Here is a 24563-nt window from a genome sequence, read left to right as displayed (position 1 = left end):
GCTCGCCTCTCTCCCTCTCTTCTCTCCTATCTCATTTGCCTCTCTCCCTCTCTCGCTCGCCTCTCTCCCTCTCTCACTCGCCTCTCTCCCTATGTATATGGTATCTCATATACATGTATATATAGTGTGATTCACATATATCTGAGATACAGATACTCTCTCGCTCGCTTCCTACCTCTCTCCCCTCTTGCTCGCCACTTTCCCTATGTATTTGTATTTCACAGTGTATCTGACTTGAAATCTGAATAAAATTATTAATTAGTGAACTAATATGTAATCATTTCAAACTATACGGAGAATTAGTAAATATGGTAGGACCATTTATGTAATTGGATAGTTTTTAGAATGACTATTGGTATATGTAGTTGCAATTTTCTTGTAATGACAATCATCCACTGCGACATGTGTTGTGGACTCCTTAAGCCTTGAACGCATAATTCACCTACTCTGCCAATTTATCTCCCGTTTATACCTGGCAATTCATAAGATTCATATAGTTGTGATTTTTGTGTTAAAAATATAGTTTAAGTAATTTTGATATAAATAATTATTATTATTACATAATCATCTATGAAATTTACCTGAAATACTGGCGTTAATTCGGAGGTATCACATAAAAATAAGAAATGAAGTAAGCGTTACGTAATATACTATATTATATTATATACTATTAAACGACAATATAGTACCAACTAACTAATTATAATTTAAAACACAAATTCACGTTGACAAGGATATCAACTGACAACTAGATATATAAAACACACGTAATTGAGGTTTAGCAAAGTGTTTAGGTCTTCAACTCACACATGTTTTAGGATTATGTGTGCTCTAAGACAAATGTCTAATAAATACACAAATGAGTGGGGTATGAATTTAAACAAACAAACAAAAAAAAGGACCATTATGATAGTCAAGAGGAGAAAACGCTAAGCAAATATTGATTTTTTAAAATTTCTCTTTATTAAGTATCATTTTTATTTTTGTAGATAATATCATTAATGACAAAGAAAAAACGTTGACGCTAATCATACGTAACTTTATTGAGCAACAAAACGTTGATGAAATGGAAGAGAGTAAAGAACTGATTAAAAGTGAGGCGAGAAAATTGGAGTTTAAAAAAAAGATGAAAAAAAGAGAATGTAGCGATTCGTTTCAGTGAACTAATTAAAAAAAAGTAAGTGTGAGTCAATATAGCGGGATCTAGGCAATTAAGCGAAATTGGATGTCTAATTGGGCCACTATAGTGGGATAAGAAACTCTAAGATCGCTAATGATTGTTCTAGAAGGTTTAAAAGAAGAGAAAGAACGACCTCCACATATTTCAACAGTTTTATTTCATCAATGTCGTTTTAAATTATGCATTAGTTTATTTATTTAAAAATTAATTGATCATTTATTTGGTATTGATTTATAATAATTATATTCTACTGATTATTGTTGTTCAAGAAAAAGTCTATTACAAGTGAATACTAATGTCCAAGAGCTTCTAAACTGAACAAAATTATTTATCGGGACAAGATGTCGGACTGTCTGAAAGCTAACACAATTAAAATGAATAAAATCTAGCGACTCATAACTGAAGTCCTTTGAATGCGAGGAGGACTCACCACAATGCTGAAAGTAAAGGAATTTAGTAGAACGTCTTCTCGCGAATTCAAATCAGGATGCTGAAATCTACATCATAAAATGATGTAGCGCAAAGTAGCGTCAATACATGAAATGTATTGGTATGCAAGGTAAGGACTGAGATCAACAATTATATAAACAATTGAAAGAACTATAAATATGAGCATGAGTTATACACAAAACAATAACTGAAGAACTGAGCGTCAAAATTGTGATATATGACATGATATTACAGAATATAAAAATGTATATCTGAGACCATATTTTTTGAAATCATATATGAAAGGATGCATATATGAAAAACATGCTATTTGAAAAGCTTATAATGATAATATTCAGTGGCGGAGCCAGAAATTTTAATAAGGGGTTCAAAATCTAAGAAGTAAACACACAAACTAGTGAAAGGGGATTCGACATCTATTATACATACCTAAAAAATATTTTTAACCATGTATAAATAGTAATATTTTTCGCCGATGAACCCCCTCATTATATGCTGCCTCCCCCCTGATAATATTAAGAAGGCATAAAATAAATGAAGTAAATCTTTTAGGTGAGAGTTTCTCTTAACGGACATACATCACGTGAGTTGATGATGTCCAACTTACGATCCTAGTTGGATGGGCTTCCCTATGCCTTGCCAAAGTATAGAACTTGCATGTCTAATGTCGATTCACTAATATGAGCCTTTTAGGGCTAAATGGTCAATTGAAAAGGTGGTGAAACATAATCCTACTGCGACACATACATCTGAGATTTGGGTTATTTAAAACCCTCATTCACTCTGTGCTAAAAACTACTCCTAAAACATACTATCCATATAGCTCATAACATATCTATTATTAAGCTTATCTAGAAGCTTATAATGAATCTTACTAAAAAAATATATTCTAAAACATATATTGCTGTGAGACGAAGCTCAAATCTTTCTTTCTAAAATTATATGCTGAAATCTCTTCCTAAAACATATCTTTCAAATCATGAGAAAGTTTTCTAGAACATGCCTAACTTGTAGATTCTCAAAATAACTTTCATAATAACATAAAAGCTCTAAAATCATGCTTTGAAATATACGCTTAAGAAATCATAAACAAAATCATGTAAAGGACTAACAAGGATGACCATGAAAAACCTTGCTAAACATAAAAATAAAGTACAATTAATAGTCAAATTCAATAATCATGATTAAGTAAATTCAAGAAATAATGCAATTGGAACATAAAAATGGTGAATTTGCAAATGGGCTTATAAATCCTAACCATAAGATTGAATTCATGGAAACAGAGGAGTTTTAGACATGAGGATGAGAGAAATTCCTCATTAGCCTTGGCATTTTGGATGAACTTTGATTCATTTCTTGATCCGTGAGTATATATGTATAATTTTCTGGATGATTAATTAGAAAAAAATAAAAAAATAGTGTTAATTCGACATAAAATATTAGAAATTAATAAACTAAATTTTCATTTTACCTCTACTTGTTCACTCAATTAAATAATTTTCCTAAGTCAATGGACTTATTAATATTTATATATTCAAGAAATGAGTTCTAAAAAGGGTAAAGTATTCAATAGTGGATAAAAAATGGCTTGTTATTTATTGTTTTTCCTTCCTAGGCCATTTTTCTTCATGTTTATAAGAAAATTATATATAAAGAATCTAAGGATTTTTTTTAATCTAATACTTATAACTCAAGTAGAATTAAAAAGGAAACTCACTTAAATATAACAAGTTAGAAGAGAATAAAATATTTGATTTCATAAATAGGACCATTTTTTTTTTCTTTTCCTACCAATGCATAATGATATTTTGGGTCCCACACAATTAAATATGACAAGAAGAAACAATGGAAAAACAGCAAGAAAGACATTGTATATTTACTACTTGAATAAGAAAACTAATTGTAACGACCTGATTCGGTCGTTAGGAAAAAGTCAATGGGGAAATAATTGGAGTCAGAAAATTTTTGGGTAGTAACTTGGAAATTTCTAGCATAGTCCAGATTTGGACGAAATATGAGTTAGTGGGGTCTAGGGAAATCAGGTAATGATGAGAGATCTAATTATGAATTTGATCATATGAGTAGATAGTCAAGACGTTAAGGAGTTCATACGGCTTTACATAATTGAATTCGAGCGAGTAGAACTCCTGAAACTGATCTTAGAGTGAACGAGTAATGTTTGAATGTCATGGGTTGAAGGTATGTTGTGAAATGGGGGTTTGAAACTCTAATTCCGATATTCTGTCTCCGCGCAAGCCGCCAGAGTGGGATTAGTGCCTCCAGGGTGAGGCAGCTGTAGCGGGATGAGGGCCGCCATAGCGGGCCAGTCGCGACTTAAGTCAGAAATAAACCCCAAAAATGTTATTATTTTGCAATTTTCGTTCTTGAGAGCTAAGGGACGAACCAGGGCAAGTTCTTGACAATTTTCCACCTCTTCTAGCACTAAATGTAAGATTTTTAATCCCCTAATCCGTTTTTCGATCCGTAGAACTTAGATTCTTGGTTAATTACTAATGGGGGAGGGTTTTGATATGAAACTAATGGTGAAAAAAGCCCTAAATTGGGTATTAGGATCTTGGGTTTGGTCTAGGGTTATTGAGGTTGTTATAATCCGAATAATTAGACATTTGATTGTTGATCATTGCATATATTAATTGTTTGTAGACCTAGAACAAGCGGAAAAAATACGAAAAGGGAAGATTCAAGTGCATTAGGGGATTCAAGCTTGGATTCGAGGTAGGTGATGGTTTTGATTTCATGTTTTGCGTGATGTATGTTGGTAATTGCTTCATTATAATGCATGTATGTATATGAATGAAGTCTTTTTTATCACACCTAATGTAATTGAGTTTAAACGAATGATTGTATGCCATTAATCAACACTTGATTGTATGATTATGAAAATGTACGTACATTGTGATTGTGATTGTTGCTTGTTGAATGGATCGGGTGTCACGTTCCGACACACTAACTGGGATCAGATGCCACGTACTGACATACATATTGGATCGGGTGTCACGTTCCGACACACTAACATGGATCGAGTGCCATGTTCTGGTGCATATATAGGATCGGGTGTCACGTTCCGGCACACTAACAGTTTGGGTATGGATTCCATAAGAGGACCATTGAATTGTGTTCCATAAGAGAACCATTGATTTGCTATATCTACTTGTTATTGAGAATGTGGAATCGTGCATTGCTCCTGAAATGATAATCGATGTGTATATATATTTTGTGCATGTATGTGTTTACCTTGTTATAATTCTAATATATGTTGTGCTTACTGGGATAGCCGCGTGATCCTATAAGTACACTGTGGTTGTGTACTGATACCGTACTTGCTCTTTCTTTGTTGAGTACAGGGCATCTTCAGGCGGCTACTGACAGATCTCAGTTAGGTGATTATTAAGTGTGACCGGATTCAAGGGTGAGTCAGTTCTTTCAGGCTGTCATGGATCTCTCTTGTTTAAGTCCACACTTTTCGGACTCAGACTATTTGTTTAGGGTGCATTGTTTAGATACTTCTTATGTTGGGTTGGGGTTGTACCCTTTTTTCTTAGACTTGTTGCACTTAGATGTTTTGGTACAATGGTTTTCAGGTTCTAGGGGTTGTTCTTCCGCATTAGTTTGGTTAGTTATTTATTTAAACCTTTAGAGTTTATGGGAACTCTATATAATTTAGTTATTTAAACCTGCTTCCGTAGCTTTAAATGTTTAGTTTATTGTTGAGTTGCTTAGTTGGGTTGTAGTAATGGTTCTCCCACTAGAGGGTTAGTGTGGGTGTCACTCACGCTGTCTGGGTCGTGACACTAATTCACGAAGAGAAATGATAATTCATGGAGGGAAAACATTAATAGTTTTTATATTTTTAATTATCATAACAATTAACAACTGAGAAAAATGATATTTTTTCTCCATTCTTAGAGGGTGTTTGAATTGATTTAAAAGTTGGTCAAACCTATTTTAAGTCAGTTTTTTTATTTCTGAAAGTGTTTGACAAAAATAAAAACAACTTAAAATAAGTCAAAAAATAACTTAAAATAAGTTAGAAAGTGTTTGGCAAGGTTAAAAATAACTTAAAATTAGTTCAAAATGACTTAAAATAAGTTAAAAATCAAAAGTAGGTCTTCCCTACTTTTTATTTTCGATTTAAAAGTTATTTTTAAGTCATCCAAACGGCTTCTCAGAGTCTCGGAATAAAACATACATAAAATAAAATCATTTAATTGTTGAGTGCAAACATCGAGTTTTACTTGAAAAATGTTATACTACATGTTTTGAAACAAACTTAGTATGCTAAAATGACTAACCTATCTCATTCTCTTAGACTTGAAAATTTGGAATTTACCATGTATAAGAAAAGTTTCTTTTTAAAAAAAAAAAGCAAAAATTTATTTTTAGCCAGTGATGACAACTTTACTGATTCCACGGCTCGTGGATCATACCGTTGCTCCAAGATTCGATGATACATTTCGCTAAATCACAATAAAACATATGAAAGTTAATATCAATGTATTGGTGTGTGCATTTCTGTCACGACCCAAAATTGGACGTGATGACACTCGTCTTAACCCACCAAGACAAGTTAGCCTAAAACTCAACCATTACAATAAAATACGAATTTTTTATTTATAATAAACTCAAATATACCCCCAAAATCTGGTTGTCACGTGTACAAGACTCTAAGGTATTACAATTGAATCAAAAGAAAAATACAAGTCTCATATGACATTGTTTCTAGAGTAGAACAAGATCATAAACAGGAGTAAGAAGGATCGTTGAGAAGACAAACAACTACCTCACAAATCTCCCAGAAGCCTCGAAAAAGAAGAGAATAACAAGTACCACAAAAATCTAGACTCATAACCTACAAAAATTTGTAGAAGCAAGGGGTGAGTACCAAACCACACGGTACTCAGCAAGTAAACCTCTAAACACGAGCTAAGGGGATAGAATACAAGTACTCATTACACCCCAACCTAACAGTTCACAATTTACAAGCACATATCTCAACAACAACATTCTAACAATCACATATTCTAATTATTAGTCTTAAAGAATCTGTTAAGTGAAAGGGTAATATAGGTCCATATAGATGGATGGAAGGATATTTTGGAGCCTAAAGGTGGAAGAAGGGTATTTTTGTTCCATTACCTATACTTGAAGGGTATTTTAGGCCCTTCTCCGATAATAAAAATGTGCAATGCAATGAAATGCAATGTCAAGTATAGTGATGCATGTCTGACCTAATGATACACACCCGCTGTCTCTCAGTCCGGGATCCTTGGGGGACATATCTGTCCATGCATCCATTGCGGCGCGCGATACGACCCTCGATAATAGTAACCATCGCGGCGCGCAATACGTCCCTCGAAATATAGTATCCGTCGCGGCGCGCGACACGTCCCTCGAAATATAGTATCCATCGCGGCGCGCGATACGTCCCTCGAAATGGTACATCCTCTTTATTTTCTTATTCTTTCTCAATGCACATAACACTTGTCACAACCATGTCTCATAACAATGCAAATGACATGTTCACACAAATAATGAAGAGATGACCATTTTCATAACATTGCACAATTCACAACAACACAATCAGGATACAACATCAACAATGATTCAACAAGCCTTTCAAACAATTCTCAACACATCACACAAACAATTGATCACATTGCCTTTTATTATCCCTTTCTCATCATTCGAATTAATCAATGTGGACAAGTTAACCCATCACCAAGCCTCATTACCCTAAACACATATTACAAGGAAATACATGAATTCCATACACTTAACAAGGGTTTAGAAATCCACTTGCCTCAAATAGTCGAACAATCACTCTGGGACTTGAGTCTTCCCCTTTCATTGAACTTCCAAATCAAAGCAATCTATTCAAATAAATGACCACAATAAGATTTCAAAATTAACAACACCATATCACTACAGGTCTAAGCTTAGACCCAAAAACTCACATCGATTCTATAATCAAGTTATCCTAATCTTGATACCAACTAATATGTCAACTCTTTCAAGTTCTTTTCCAAATTTCAAGCCTAGGGTTTAGTCTCAATATCTCTAAATAACATAAATTTAATGATCTTCATATACTACAATACACCCACTACTATCTCAATATACCAAAACTTTAATCATAATATGATAATTATATAAAATCTGAAATCGAAACTCACTTAATAAACAATACTTAAACGTGAATAGTAACCCATATAATAATACTTAACATTAATTTGAAAAATCAATATTGCAGCAAACAAAAAGAAATCCAATTCACTACATATCAACATATAATATTATATAATACTACCTTTCCTTCCAGAACAATGGACAACTTAACATATTTAGCAATATATTGCGTACTCAAAGAATCGAAAGTTTGAACTTCTCACCTGAATTCGTTCTCGGCCGCCGCAGGTAGTATTCCAATCCTTCTTTTTATTTTTTTATTTTTTTACCTTCTGCGCGAACTGCTGCTGTTCACAACAGCCATCAATATTTGCCCTTTTAGTTCTATTTTAATTAATTAATTTATTTATTTATTCACCTTTTCTATTATTATTAGTAACAAAATAATCTTGTATTAAATCTGAAAATCATATCACTCATTCTTATAAGTCATAAATTATTTATAAAAGTTACTATAAAGGGTTAATATAAAAATAATGATTAAAATTCATAAAACCACTAACAGGGTCGTTACAATTTCATAGTAAAACTCTATTGCATTTCATGTTGAACACATCACAAAAATGTTTACGCAAGAATAAAAACAAGACACATAACTTCAGAAAGAACAGAAAAACTATAAGAATAAACACTTGAGGATCGTCTTTCGGAGAAATTTTATTTTATGTCTCACATAACAACTCGTTGAAATAAAGATATTTTTATAATCTCTTAAACCTTTCTATTCTCAATATCATCTATAGCTTTCAAAAGTAAGTCAAACTTGAGGGGTTTTGGTAAGTAAATAAAACTCTCATCTGTATGTGTTGTTAAAGCTATGATGGGAATATAAATTTCATACCGCGCCTCTACTTGCCTAATGCATATTGTTGCTACAAATTCATCCATCTCCGGCTTCTGTCATACAACAAAACAAACATCGTTATAATTAAGTTATATATACTGATAATGTAATACTATCGGTGTAGGTAACATGTTAAATGAGTTAAATAGTCTTACATGTTAAACTTGTGGGTCAATTTCTGTATTTGGAAGTCTTGTTGGGTTCATTGTATAATGTGTGAATGGATAATTGTACATAGAATAAAGATTGTTGAATTAAAAATGTGAAAGTGTTGCAAGTATGAATACTTATGACAGATGAATGCAACCTTTCGTATTTTCATGCAACCTTTCTTATTTCTAGGCTACCTTTTCACATATCATGAATGAATCATTGTGCTCACCTATAGGCTATAAATATCTGAATCTTTCTTAGATATTGAGACAAGTTTTTGAAACAAGTTTACAAGAAGAAAAACACTACATAGTAAGAAAACAATTTCTGCTTTTCCAAAAACTTCAAGTGTAATTACAAGTCATTGAGTGGTTCGCTGGACAACAATTTTGAGGTACCCCTATTTGTTTGTCGCGAAGAATCATTTTATCCTGGGAGGATATATTTCATAACCTCGGGTACTTGAGAGGAATAATTTCATTAAGGAAAAACTCTGTGAATTCAAAGGACTTGACTCTTCTTCCTTTCATCTTGTTGATTATATGATTTTTTGTTTCCAAAATTTATCTAACTTCATATTGTATATTTCATTATTTGTATGAAATTTGTTTGAAGTTATTTTGCTGGAAAAACAGATTTTGCACTATGAATAGTTAACAAGTCTCAAATCATATTTTTTTTTTTGGAGAATTTAGAATTTCATCTCATGATATGATATGAGATGAAATCAACGAGAAATCGCATATCTAAACGCTAATTTCATTTCATAATTTCATATCGTGATATGCAATTACATGTCCAAAAGCCTACTAATATAAAACTTTGTGCCTTGAAAATTTCACTTACCCTAGTTTCCTATATATTGTAATGTAATTTCAAAAAGTTCTATTCTATTTCCTATATTTTCAATGAACTAACCTAGAAATTACTCTCTTTCTTTCCTATTTCAAATTCCTGGGGGAAAAAAAAGAGGTGCAATTCTGTTTGAAGGGAAATCAGAGTAATAATTTAATGATCATAACAGTGTTTGGACTCTTCCTTAATTAGAGGTTTCAGATTCGAGTTTTGACTATAAAAAATTATTGATAGGGACAGTTTTCCCCCAAATGAAGCTCTATGCGTAGATTCAAATTAATCAGGTTCTAATATGATATCGAACACTAATTTTTTTTTTATAAAAAAAACAGTGTTTGGACTATTGACTAACCATGAAAAATTGGACACGGTTTCTTTGTTTGACAGATAATCTTTCGAGCAAAAATAGATAAAGATCATATTTCAATTATTTATTTTAAGCAATGATGTTGATTTGCAAAAGGATATTATAATGTATAAAATTGCATTTATATGATCCAATAAAAGTTTGCCAGCACCAAAACATATTAAGCTGGATCAGAAAGTCTCGACTTAAATTCAACAAGTCAAGCTGAAATAAACCAAGAAATTAGACCGAAAAGGGAAGCTATTTCAATTGATATTTTTATATTAATTATCTCTACTAGACTTAGGTTCAATAAGAAGATTCAAAGAAATGACATAATACATATTTGTAACTACCACATTAAAATTTTTACTTATATGTTTAATGTAAAATATTACAAAGAATTAATTTTTATTTTAATTATTTAAAATAATTTTTCGATGAAAAATATTGAATTAAAATAATAATATGAAAAAGTTACTGTAATACTTACTCCCTCTCTCTTTTTACTTGTTCAATTTTGAATTTATACTTGTCCCTTTTTGCTTGTTATTTTTGACAAATCAAGAAAAAATATTATTATTATTTCTTACCTATTATACCCTCAATTTATTTCGAGAGTTAATAATTTTGAAAAAGAGAAAACATCTTTAATGAGTAAATTGATTTTGAAATTTTATAGGATTAAAACAGTAAACTTACTACGTCAATTTTATTTTTTTAATATATGTGTCAAATAAAAAAAAACAAGTAAATAGAGATAGACCGAGTAATAATTAGGAAAATAATTAATTAGGAGTACTATGCTTTAATAAATAATTCATTAATTGTGTTAATTATCTATATTCTCTTGTACATATCCATTTATTTCTATTTATGTTGATGCAACGCTTATCCAAATGAAGACAATCTTCATATTTATTTAAATTTTTTGGATCAATTAATTTACTTGAAAAATTATAGCATGTATGAAATATTGTGAATATGTCTTTACCAATCACAGAAAATAAAATTTAGTTCCAGTCACTTCAATGAAAAATACATGACTAGAGAGAGTTGCTCGGATGTTAAGCACCCCTCAGTTCCAACTCGAAGGTTGCGAGTTCGAGTCACCAAGGAAGCAAAAGGGGTGGGAGCTCCTAGGGAGGGTGAAAAAATAAATAAAAAAAATACATTATTATACATGAAAATTTAGGAAAAACTACACAAATGGGTCATAGAACCCAAAGTAATTACAAGTTCATATTCAAACCCGATGTAATTTCTGATATACATATTCTCTCATAAATAATTACAGCTCATACACCCCATTAATATATATATAAAATATTGGTATCATAAAAGTTTTTTATTGAGAAATTAGTCATTAGTTAGAGTATATGTATATTGTTATAGTATTACTAAGGCTTCTTGTTCAGAAATTACTCATTAGTCAATAATACTATAAGATTTCTTGTTTTGAAATTACTCATTACTAATCAAACTAATTATGTTTTTCTAGCGAATATATTTCAATTAAATATTGTGTATATTTTTAAGAGCAACTTTCACATATAGCAAATATAAAAATTATATTTGTATGCTATAACTATAGTTTGCATAATTGCGCTCCATAGTAAATTTTATGTTTGTTATGGAGCTTTTGATTTGTATAATTCGCTAAATACATCCAATTTTATACAAATTGTTCAGTTTTATCTAAATTCATTTATATATTGTAATTTGTATAATAAGATCTGTATTTGTATAATTATAAGTGTATAGGACGAAAATATATGTATTTTGCATTTGTATATACACTTTTCTCTCGCTTTATACAAACACAAACACATTTTATACATTTGTATACCGAATGGGTAGTTGTATACCGAAAATGGCTAATTGTATACCGAAACAGATGGCAAAAAAATGAGATGTTTGTTGCGAATTACAAATAAAATAAACTATGGCTATATAATTTAATTTGAATTAATAGTTTGCTATTTTATACAATTTTTCATATTTTTGAACTCTTAAATTAAATCCTAACGAAACTTATCTTAACTACCTTATTAGACATGTATCTTTATCATATATACTAATTCCAACTATATTTTTTAAACAATTACGTATCTTGCCACTAATTAAGAGTTTTTTTTTATCATATATTGAGGAAGATACACGTAGATATATGTATTTTTTGTTATCAGATACACTAAAATAAGAAGAGAACGAGCGAGACGGGGAGAGAAGCGAGCGAGATAGTCATATATTCCAAATACATGTGAATCACACAGGATACAAGATAGGTAGGAGAGCAGCGAGCGAGATGAGAGGAAGACGGATGAGATTCGTTATGTATCTTAAGAGGGAGACGAACGAGATTCGTTATGTATCTTAGATACATGCTAATTCCGTTGTATGTAATGTATCTAGAAAAATTATACTTAATTTTGATCCCATATATCTCGATACATGGAAATTTCTGTAAATTTTCCTACTTTTTTTATTTATAATTTTAAAAATTAAACTATTTGATTCAATATAAATACAAAATATAAATATTCTCCATACCTCATCAATATCTCTAGTGACTAAGTTCCCATTTTTCTCTTTTCATTTAATCCCTTTTCGTACTTTTGTTTCTCTTCCGTCCAAAGCCAAGAATTTCCACTGTATTTTACCCACAAAATAACTATTCTCTGCAAATTCTCCATTGCTTTAACCTTCCACAATCTCCCTTTCTTTTTTATAAAATAATTGTCTTGACCCAATTTTTGTAAAAGGATTTTTATACTTTTTCTTCTAACCTTAAAATCATGAAGGTTCATCCAGTACCAAGGAAACGCAACATCACGTTACGATACGACATCGTTTCGGCTCTTTCTCAGGCTAATGCGTTATCCGGCCGTCAGAAGAAGCTCCGGCGACTACCTCATATATTCGCGAAGGTTTTAGAACTTCCGTTTAATTCCGATGCGGATGTTTCTATTGAAGAAACCTCTGATTCATTCCGTTTTGTTATACCGACGGATGATGCTGGGAATAATATTAGGGCTGATACAGTTGAGATCTATCCGGGTGTTACTAAGATTGTAATTCGAGGGGATAATGTTTTGGATTCGTCTCTAGGCGAGTTTGAACTTGATTTATGGCGATTCCGTCTTCCGCCGTCAACACTGCCGGAGTTGGCTACCGCTGATTTTGCTGACGGCGAATTGGTGGTCACGGTTCCGAAAGACCCAGATGAGGAGGTGGTCGATGATGGTGGTATTGGTGAGGCTGGACGCCTTATTCTTGTACAATAAACTTCTCTCTAGCTTCAGTTTTTTTTTTTTCCAGTTTATGTCCCAATTGTGGCTCGTCTTGCTAAAGGGATATATCTTAACTATCTATGTTCAATTAAATAAAATTGTACTCTTTGGATTTGGATTTGAATTTTGATCATTGCGCTCTACTTATTTCCTTACTTTTTGGCTTTTACTTTACAAAAGGTCAGTAATGAAGAGGATTCATAATAATGAACTTTAGCTAGATTTAGTGGGTAATCTATGGATGTATTCGACGAAATTTAGTTGAATCATTGCTTTCATTAACCACTAATGTGGTGCGGAATTTACTAATAGGCCGATTGTAAAAGAAGAAAAGAAGCAAGCTTTTCCTTGAAATATTAATGGTTATGAGTTGTTAAAGTAGTCTTTATACTTCTATTGTTGCAATTTGTGACAATCGCATCTGCATAGCTTGAGTTGCTGAGTTGTTCAATTGGTTGTGTTTTATAAGCATAAGGTTTGTGAATGCCAATGGCTGATTTCTGTTTTCATTCTTCTTTGTGTGGTTCATGTCTGTGATCTTACCGATATAAAGATGCATTCTTTTCTTTGTATCTTGAAATTTGGTTCATCTGATTTTGTTTGGTTGCCACTATTTCAAAATCACTTAACCATTTAAACAGTATGTATTTCAAAATCACTTAACCATTTAAACAGTATGAAATGCTGGTGCCATTCAGTTGATTTTCTATATACTTTTATTTCCTTTCACAAAAGATATGTGATGACCAATGGAAGAACATATATGATAGAATTGATCACAAGTCATATAGCCTTCTGCTGTCCAAAGTAGCCGCATAACTGCTGATGTTGGTGATTCTTCCTTCAACTGTTGCAAACAATACATGGTACTGCAGAACTATTATCATCATTATTCAGCTGCTAATTGGATAACAATTTCTCAAGTATGTGCAGTCCCATGCTATGTATAGTGGTCCTAATTCTTTTCATAATGTCATTATATGTTTCTCTTGCTAGTTACTCCAATTTCCAACAGATTAAACCATGTTGATTTGTAGGTTTATTCGGATCTGGTGCACTTCTATGCTTGTCCAATAATGTCCCATCGAAGCTTCCGTGGTTCTATCCTTTTAATAATTGAACTTTCCCTGATTGTCTTATCTGTCATTGCTGTGCAAAAGTCATTTCGCAGCATAGTTCTTCATTTGTATTCTTATAGTTTGGTGGGTGCTGCTCTTCTGAACATCAGTACCTAAGTGTAGAATTCTGTTGCATATAGATTATAGATTTCAATCTGCTTTGCATGTAGAATAGAATTAATCAGATTATTGAAGAGCTTAAGAGCTAAGCGAATCTGAAAAGGATTTGAAGATGTAACTCATAGAGAAATGTCCATAGTTGGATGTTGTGACGTTTGAGTATACTTACTACTAAGTTAGTCCCAGTTGCATTTTGTTGAAATGCAGAACCAATTTTTTGGTATTGTTATGTTATGGTGATAGGGCATTAGAAGCAGATTCTACCATTTTACTCTGTTTCCAGCTAACCTAAATAACCTAGAGCAAATAGATGGTGTAATAATCTGTATGTGGCTTCTATATTCCCATGGCTATGTGATCTGCGAACTTATAGCTTACTGGCCTTAAGGGCTGTAGATCCACTGTTTAATCATCTTGTAGTCCAAGAGAGGTCTTTCTTTGTTAAGGAGTTTCTGGAACTGTCACTCGGTTATCATGGTAATGAGTTTTTGACCAAATTCATCCTTATTGTTTTGCCTCAACTTTCAATACATCCTTATAATACTCCACTTAACTAAGAACATCCTTTAAGTTTCTTAAAAATGATCAAAAACATCCTATTGTTGAGTTTTTCATCCTTTTCCGACAGAATGATCTTTTTCTCTTAATTTCATCTCTTTTTATTTACCAAAAAGAGAAACAAAAGAAGAATCTCCCAGAAACAAAGATATCACTCTTTTCTTGCTTGCCAAAACTATGTATCACCACATTTTGTGAAAGAGTATCAAGGTTGTGTTGAGTCTTTAAGCTTAAAATGTTCTTAGTTAAGTGGAATATTATAAGGATATAATGGAAGTTGAAGTAAGACAATATTGATGAATTTGGTCAAAAACTCTCGTGTTAATCCTCTTATGTGAGATTTACGAATATCTAAAATAGACCTTACAAAAGCCATACATTTAGTGGTCATTTTTGCTTCCAAGTTCCAACCACAAGGAGTAGTTGTTTTCATTCCCAACCATGTAGCATATGCTCATTAGTAACAGCTCTTTGACCCAAGCCTTTGCGAAAGTTTCCGTATGAATCCTTTAGTAGCTTTTGCATATCTTTAACTTTTGTATGTTCAATAAACGTGTATTATTGTAGTGTGGGACTGACTATGTCGAGTTGCATTATCACCCAGGGTATTCCCGGAAGATGCATTACGTTTCTTTTCTTCTGGTTGCTGGTAGATGATTGTATTGGCAAAATCTATGTCTGTGTCAATTTATTTCCATCGCTAATATCAGATGTTGCACAATACCTGTTTTGTTGCTTCAAGTGTTGTCACGATCCTGGTAAGTTTCTTCTTTAATGATTTTGATGAATCAGAAGCTGGTACAGTGTTTTTTTTCCTGGTTATTTCTACAGTTTTAGTAAATTGTACTAGTATAATTTCTGGTGATGAGATAAGTGGGGTCTTGCAAATGTTAGCTTCACACTCCCTTGTGTCAGCAACACAAATATGTGCCATTTACACTTGCTGGCAATGACACATCCTAGTCTACTCTGATGTGAAAGTTGAGGCTCCACACTCCACATACTACCATGATATCAAGTAAAGGATGGATCTGAGAGCTTTTAACTTTTATCTTGAGAAAGACGAATTTTTGCTGCCAAATTACCTCTCCTGAAAATTGAAATTACACGAAAGTTGAACTATTCGCCAACTCTTTCTTTGCAACTGGGACACGAATAGATTCTGCTTGGAATGGCTTTTCAAAACTCTTTTTAAGTATTGTCACTCTCGATGGCCACATTTTAATGGCAAAGGTGCCTCCATTGTTTTATTTTTGTTTTTCATCTGGTGTCCGATCTCTGTTGGAGTTTGACTAATTCAGATACGCATCGGATAGTAAGGGTAGCGCTTTTCACCAAAGTCAAAGGCTTGAAATCGAGACTTCTGATTAAGGAATAAGTGCAATTTGCACCACGTCCATGGGGTTTACTTAAGAAGTTGGGTGTGATAAATTAATCAAGACTTTATTCATTGTTCAACGTTTAAGATTGATGTTATTTTTTCTATACTTATTATTGAAATTTTACTTGAATTGCACTGCTTACAAAGTTACGGACAAGTAAATATTAGTACAACACTCCAAAAATAGCCCTTATTCTTTCTTAAAAGAAAGAATGGTTTGGGCGGCTCACACCGCAACTTACAAAGCACCATCTGTAAAATCAATATCATATCCCTCAACACGTGTAATACATTTCCAGCCTTTGGCAGTACCACTTAATGCAGCTTCTGTTTATCCTTCATCTTCGATGGTTGTAAATTTTTAGAGATATATATCCTTTGTTAAAAAATTAAAGAAGATGAGCATGAGTAATGAAGACAAACCCGTAACATATACGGACGTGTTTTCAGTGTCAAGCGAACTTGGTTCAGAAATTATAGCGCCAGAAGATGCAGCAATAATGCAATCAGCAGAGAGTATAGCACTCGGTCATGTTCCGCGAGGCGGCCCTGCATCACTCATGCAGTCAGCCGCCTCACAGAATGAGCGAATTGGTGTTGTAGCTACTAATGACATAACTGATTTCGCCAGAAAACACGGCGTTACCGTTTCTCAAGTTGAAGTTGGGGGTACTCGCGTTGTTTCTGAATCCGTCGGTGGAGAGGTAAGCTTCATCTTATTTCATCATAATCATGGACTTTATGAAATAAGTAATAATAGCAGACACTTAAATTTGTATAGCGTTCAAAAAATAGACACATTCAAATTGGAGAATATAGATGCTAGTCCAAGTTTTAAAGGAATATTTTTGTACTATATATGCCTAAAATTTTTTGTACTATATATGCCAAAATTTTTTTATGAAGGGTGTCCAAATTCATTGTTGAAATATGAATCATCAATGTTGGACCCTTTAGAAAGTCAATGGAGTAGTTATGATAGTTATTCAATGGCATTGATGCATTCATTGGGGATATTTATTGGATGGTCCAATTGTGACCTCAACTGTGATCCTAGTGTTTTATGAACCCAAGGGTCAGTTGCTTGTTTCAGGCTGCTATGGGTTCCTCCTTCCTCCTTTCTCTCTGGTTCAGTTTTAGACTTAAACTATATTTATTTCGGAGTTGCATCTCCATTTTCTAGAGGACTTAGATTTTGGTACACAAATTTCAAATTCTAGGAGGGTTTTCCGTGATTATTTTATGATTTTGAATTTTAATAATGAAAGCTTATTTTCGAATTGAAAATTGTTTATTTTTGGTTATTTAATGGATTATGCGTTAGTGGTTAGTTAATTCTCAAATCGGGGGTTAGTGTGGTGCTATGACGACGGATCAGGATTGTGACAACAAGAAATTGTAACACAAAAACAAAGTGTGATCACCTAAATACCAATGATATCAAAATAAACCAATTATATGAAAAGACATACTACAATTGATATGGTGCTCTACAGTACTACCAAGCCAAATACAATTGTGAAACCACTAGAGGAAAGATTTGTGAAGAAAAACGAGGAACCATTTGTGGAACAATTGTTGGGGTCCCTTAGTAAGAGCGGATGAAAGCACTGTCATGAAGTCATCGTTCCCTGCAAATAGGAGTTAGCTCTAGCAAAGAAGCACTCAAAAACCTAACCATTTGATCTCCATCCAAATAAACACATTTCTCTCTCTCTTTAGCGATGACTAGAAAAAAGTGAAGCTTGCTTTCATTAAAAGTAAAACTAACAATGACGTCTCATATAGGAAAAAACAACAAGGGATTCTTGGAAAAAATCTGAAGAACTCGACACATTTGTGGTATTTAAATGGCTACGGTCATCTATAGTTTTTACTACAATAAACTTTCATGAACCCCCAAGGCCTAGCTCAAGTGGCAAAAGGTGGAGGATTTGTGGCTTAGGTCGTAGGTTCAAGCCCCACACCATACAAAGCAAAGTCCGGTATTTAAGTGGAGAAGGGTAGAGGGGCGGGTTCATTATCCACCGAGTTTAGAAGGCTGTGATTGGTCCAAAGGGCGGGTCACAAACGGATTTCTCGGTTATCAAAAAAAAAAAAAAAAACTTTCATGATTTGAGAACACCACAAGTTCATTGTGGTAAGGACTACAGATTATTGTAGTCATTTCAATACCATAAAATGTGTTGGTTCATGAGTCCTCAAGAACTAGATCTTTTCATCTTTTCCTGTATGGGACTTCCTTGTCAATTTTTACTTTCAACCAAAGCAAACTTTATGTTTTTTTCTATTCATGGCTGAAGAGAAGGAGAAGTGTGATTGTTTGGGAGGGGATCAAATGACTATGTTACTATTGTTGTGTGTTTCTTTGCTTAGGATTGACTTCGATTTATAGGAAAAATTCAGATTTTGTAAAGTTTTGAATAGTTTGAATTAGAGAATACTAATTTGTCGGTAGTAAGTATTTTGGCATGTATCTAAATGGGGGTGTATTAGATATCAAGTTGGATGTTATCATTTTAAAATATAGGTAGTTTATGATTTTGGTCTTGTTTTGACCAGATTTTTTGGGTCAAACTTTTTATATTAGGAAAATAATTTAGAGGTTTGAACTGACTAATTAGTATCTACAAAAGATGGTCATCTAGATATATTTAAAAAATAGTTAGTTAATTGTTGTTATTCTTTATTGTTATTTTTTCACGAATGAATCCTCGCAACTAATTATAATTAATTATAATTTGACGAGTTAATAGTAGCTAAGAATTGTGTTATTAGTATTTTTATAAGTATATGAATATTATATTATCTAGTTCATTATAAAAGAGAAAAAAAAAATCAAATATGGTATCAAACTTTGATAAAAAGGTCCATCAATGACACCCGTTGAAAATTTGGCTTATCTATGTCATTTTCGTTTGAGAAAAGACTCATCTATGCCATTATTTGTTAACAGAAAAGAAAACAGTTTCGAGTTTGTAAAATTATTTTTCTACACATGTTCAATTATGATACAGCCACACATCATCATGTAAATCATTTTTTAAAAGAAAAATGTAGCGACCTAAGCAGTCATTATTCAAGTTACATCTTGTAGTCCTAAAATTTTTAAGATACGATTTCAATTTAAAAATTGGGGCACACAACGTAAAATTAGGAATTTTAAAATTAACCAGGCTGACATCATTCCGCCATAGCGGAAATATTTTCACTACGATGACACTACTATAGCGGCATGTCAATTGCTATAGTAGGGGCAGAAACTCGAAAAACATGAATTCTTTTATTTCATCCCGCTCTTTATTAATGAAACAATGAGGGTTACTCCAAAAAAATCTCATAAGCAGCTCTAAGCTCGGGAATAATGAAGGGGAGGGATTTCGAAACAAAGAAGACCAAAATCCATGGATTCTCGATCAATGTCCGTCGAGATTCGCCCTCATGGAGCCAGAAGTTCATATTCAAAAAATTTCAACAGTTGTTTGAAGTCTAGGTAGGCTACATTTTATTAACCGAATAGTTAGAACAATTTTTACTTATATATTATCTTGTAAATTGTCGAGAGATAACATGCAGAAGCCTTCGGGATGGTGTCTGGGTGGATGAATGTGTGGTTAGTTGTGGTTTAGGCTGATGATAGGCTTGATTAGCTATTGTTGAATTATGATATTTGTTGAGTGTTATCTTGGGAAAGGTGGTTGTGAAAATTAGATTATGATCAGGAGACGTTCGAGAAGGAATCCTTTCGGGTAGGTGAGTGTTGTTTGTTTTTTCCGGTTATGTTTTATGTGATTCTTAATCGTTTCGTTAGTATTTCATGCATGATATATGATTAGGGGAAAGGAAATAACATGATGTGAATGATAAAAGTTGTCAATTATATGCAATGAATGTGTTTTACTTGAGTGTACCAGTCAGTGGCGCAGCTAGAAATTTTATGAAGGGAGTCCAAATTTTTGATAGTAAATTCAACAAAAAGAGGTAATCTTATAGGGATTCAATCTTGCATACTTTAACACCAAATTGCCATCAAGTTGTTGCTCACTTCACATCAAAGTTGTGCATTTTTAATATGTTATAGATTTCAAGTAGCTACTGGAATCTATTAGTTGGAAGGGTGTTCAAAATAGTATATATATCAATATAAAGTAAGATTTGACGTATATATAGTGAAATTTTTCGATAAAGGGTGTCCAGTTGGACGCCTTGGCACCACCGTAGCTCCGCCCATTCTTGTTTGAAGACTCATAATGATCAACATCACAAAGATCCCATTTTATTCTAGAAGCTTGTAGTATTGGTCCTGACTAGTGCCATCAAAACGGCCTTAGCTCATGGGGCCGGCCCAACCCAACCCAACTCGTTATTGGGGTAGGGTTGGGATATGATTTTTCAAGCCCATTTAAAACTAGGGCTTATAAGCCCGGCCCATATAAGCCCTTAGCCCTTGAGGCTTGATCAGGGTCGGCCCATGGGCCAATTTTTTTTATTTAATGACAACTTACAATAATTCACTAATATATAATCTAATTACTTAAATACACGCTATGTCTTAATATTATGAATCTTACCAAATTTTGGTACGTCCAGATACATGTATCTCAGAATATATGGACTCAAAATTAGGTTAATTTGTTCTAGATACACTTTATCCAAGTAGATTCGCATGTATCTTGGATATACATAGACAAATCTCGCGCTCTCACCTCTCTCCCATCTTTCTTGTCACTCTCTTATCTCGCTCGCGTATCTGGTATGTGAGATACATGTTAATCACACTAGATTTTTTGCTAGTGTTATTGAAACAACACCATTGTTTGTCATATTTGATTTGAAAATCTTCTCATTTTCTTGATGTTATAGAATTATAAGTTTGAAAAAAAAAAAAGGGCTAGCCCTCTCCAGCCCTCGGCCTTTCTAGGGTTGGGCTGGGTTGAGCATTTTCAGCCCTACCAAATGAAGGGCCGGCCCGTCCTAGCCCTTCAAATTCATTGGCCGACAAGGCTTGGGCTGGGCCGGCCCTTTTTGACAGCTCTAGTCCTGACTAATCCCAATCTGATGCCTCGATCTCCCCTAATAATACGTACGCCTTCAACGTGTTCTCATTATAGGACTCAGGGTAGTAAGTTTTTGATACTCAACAATCTCTATTAAAAAATAATCACAAATTTCTGTGAATTATGATATAGGAACGATTTAAATTTTTGTGCTATGTTTCACAATTTTTGCACGGGTTTTGAATTTTGAGGTATTAACTCTTAAATTAAAGTAGAGTGTACTTTAATTCTTTTACGATTTTTACTGAATTCAATAACTTTTATACAGGAAGGGTAATATTTTTAGTATAGGTAAAATTACCAAAATTTCAGCAAATAGTAAGTGCAATATAATGGATTCCCTTCAAATTTAATTGATATATACACAACAATAATGCACCTTGGTGTACGTAGTTGATAGGTATGAAAATAACAATTAATTGGATATTTAGGTAGTTGCACAATATATTTATCCATCAGAAGCAGGAGGAGGTGGAGATGATGAAGAGAGATCAGCACGATATCCTACGACAGGAGTTCAAGAGGAGGCAGTTACGGTAGGTGAAGCACTAGAGGCGGTGGCACTTAAGCCTGCAGGGGACAAACCAATTGAGCAGAGCGACGCTGCAGCAATACAGGCTGCAGAAGCAAGAGCTACTGGACGAAGTGAAGTAGTGCCAGGAGGCGTAGGGGCGGAAGCTCAACGTGCTGCTTCGATAAATGCTCAAACAGATGACAAGACCACACTTGGCGATGTGCTAAGAGTAAGTTCATTTTCCGGATTAGTTCATTGATTATATGTTCATCCTTCATTTTAGATTCAATATAGATATTTGGATTTAATTATTATGAAAAGAATAGGAATTTCGGAAAAATAACATTTTGTGTGAAACTGCTAGCATTATTTTTCAGGTTACTAGTGGTACATACTACTCATCAGGGGCGGCTAAAACCCGTTGGTGGCCTGAGGCCAAAATCAAACTAGAGGCCTTAAAAAACAAAATACCTTATTCAAATCTTTGGAATAAACTAACCATCTTTTTTCATGTCTTTCTCCATTTGCCAACTTTTGAAACTAATATGTAGTGGAAAAGTGCCTTAAAAATTTATCCTTTGAAAAACATGTGTCGGTAATTCTAATTGGTCCCTTTTCTACTAATAAATCTCTTAACTTTGTTATCAATAATATTCCATTGACTAGGATCATAGATATTTTTAGGAGTGTGATTATTTAATTCATTTATAAGTTCTTGATTTTCTTGGGAATCTACATCCGACTTTTCACTAATTTCCTCTCCTTCTTCTTTTTGGTTTATATCATTATCTAATTCAACTCCAACTAAGTTAGTAACTTGTTCTTCTAAAGAGCATTCCCCTATCTTTTTTGATTTAATTTTAACATTGTTTTCCAAAAATTTATCAAGAGCACCTTTTTGAGATTTTATCAAGTTATCGACTTTTTTTTTTTAAGTTTTGAATGACCGGATTCATATTTTCTAGCTGACATATTAAAATCTAACAAATATTTTAAACACTATTTACAATATCAAATAAAAAAATATAGTAAACATAAGACACAAAATAAAAATAATATTAAAAATTAGAATGATATTACCGAAATCAAAAGCTATGAAGACTTGATTTCCGAAAATGAATCGGATTGCTGCAATATATTTTTCTCCAAATTTAAAATATAAACTATCAATAGAACAAACAAGTTCTTAAGCTTTGATAAGAGAGACGTAAAATTAGAAAAGAGAAAGTGAGAAGAAATAGAAGAGAGAGGATAAACTATATAAAACAAAATTTTAAAAAATAAGGTAAAAAAAAAAGATAACTTCTACATTAAAAAAAAGTACACAACTTTTTATTGGAAAGTTGGAAAGTCATACTTATATCTATCAGACTATCACTTCAGTCTTCATTAAGCCTTTTGCATTTTTTATTTTTTTTTAGCCGTTTGCATTTTTTTTATTTTTTTATTTTTTTAGCCATTTGCATTTATTGTCTTAGTTTTAAATATATATTTCTTAATTTAACCTAATTAACTAAAAAATGGGGCCCCCTAAAATTGGGGGCCTAAGGCCAATGATTTTTTTTTTAAACTAACCAGCCGCCCCTGCTACTCATGACACGCGGTTAAATATTTCGTATTAAAATTACGGTTAATTCTTGTCAATTTGTTCTTTAGGATGCAACGAGCAAGCTTATAGATGATAAGGCAGTGAAGAAGGAAGATGCAGAAGGCGTGGTGGCTGCTGAAATAAGGAATACGCCCGACTTGGCTACACATCCGGGAGGTGTAGCAGCCTCCATCACCACCGCATCTAATCTCAACAAATTCTAATGAATTGAGATTTGAAGTGAGTGCTTTTGTTTTGATTTATGGTTTTTGTTCTAGGTAGTTGAGTGCAGTGGCACGGATTCAAGATTTTTAACAAAAGGGGTTCGAAAAATAAAAATATAGTGCATGAAGTTTGAACTTGAACCTCAAGTGAAATTTTAAATCCTCTAAGTTACTAGTCAATCTTTTAAAAGTTTATGTCTATACATAAACAAAATTACCTTAATTTTTTGTCGAGGGGGTTTTGATGAACACTCTGACAACCCCCTAAATCCGCCCTTGGTTGAGTGTACATATGAACCATGGTCGGATTTTATGAGTTGGTAGTGGTATATATGGTGGTGTTAATGTTATGAGGTTGTGATGTTTTTTTAAAATTTATTTTTAGAGAATTGGTGTTAATGAAATCATCTCCAGTTATGTGTACAAATGATAAGAATGTATATAGTGTAGCGCATACATAGAATAAGGGGATTTTAGATACACATATTAAATATATAGGAGTTGAGCTAGTCTGGTTTGAATTCCTCTAATATCGAGAGTCTGATGTTCGTGAACCCACACCTAGATCGAACCGTTTATGACAATTAGACCTACTACCCTGAAAGTATTGTAATGGAGGCTTGTTGAAACATCAGGGTCCGGAATCATTCTAAAACTCTCCCAATGAACCGGTGA

The 24563-nt window shown here is 33.0% G+C and overlaps 2 protein-coding genes across 2 annotated transcripts; both read left to right on the top strand.

Moving 5' to 3' along the window:
• The first annotated feature begins 12593 nt into the window (after positions 1 to 12593).
• On the top strand, positions 12594 to 13483 carry LOC102591801 (uncharacterized). The gene has a single exon (XM_006349630.2). The coding sequence runs from the start codon at positions 12834 to 12836 to the stop codon at positions 13320 to 13322; it is 489 nt and encodes a 162-aa protein (XP_006349692.1). The 5' UTR covers positions 12594 to 12833; the 3' UTR covers positions 13323 to 13483.
• A 289-nt stretch (positions 13484 to 13772) lies between these two features.
• Positions 13773 to 24238, top strand: LOC102591460 (late embryogenesis abundant protein D-34-like). Its single transcript, XM_006349629.2, has 3 exons — positions 13773 to 17209; positions 21994 to 22305; positions 23733 to 24238. Exons 1-3 carry the CDS (start codon positions 16904 to 16906, stop codon positions 23886 to 23888), a joined length of 774 nt encoding a protein of 257 aa, XP_006349691.1. The 5' UTR covers positions 13773 to 16903; the 3' UTR covers positions 23889 to 24238.
• The last annotated feature ends 325 nt before the right edge of the window (positions 24239 to 24563 follow it).

The sequence above is a fragment of the Solanum tuberosum genome, unplaced genomic scaffold, assembly GCF_000226075.1.
Source record: "Solanum tuberosum cultivar DM 1-3 516 R44 unplaced genomic scaffold, SolTub_3.0 scf00110, whole genome shotgun sequence".
Classification (NCBI taxonomy): domain Eukaryota; kingdom Viridiplantae; phylum Streptophyta; class Magnoliopsida; order Solanales; family Solanaceae; genus Solanum; species Solanum tuberosum.
Note: the sequence above shows the minus strand (reverse complement) of the source record. Positions and strands in the feature narration are given on the sequence as shown.

What these genes read in the sequence shown, in the direction of transcription:
- LOC102591460 (XM_006349629.2), top strand. Translation starts at nt 16,904, where the DNA reads ATGAGCATGAGTAATGAAGACAAACCCGTAACATATACGGACGTGTTT. An exon ending in CTGAATCCGTCGGTGGAGAG is followed by an intron (nt 17,210 to 21,993) that starts GTAAGCTTCATC and finishes TTGGATATTTAG; the next exon opens with GTAGTTGCACAATATATTTA. An exon ending in CACTTGGCGATGTGCTAAGA is followed by an intron (nt 22,306 to 23,732) that starts GTAAGTTCATTT and finishes TTTGTTCTTTAG; the next exon opens with GATGCAACGAGCAAGCTTAT.
- LOC102591801 (XM_006349630.2), top strand. Translation starts at nt 12,834, where the DNA reads ATGAAGGTTCATCCAGTACCAAGGAAACGCAACATCACGTTACGATAC.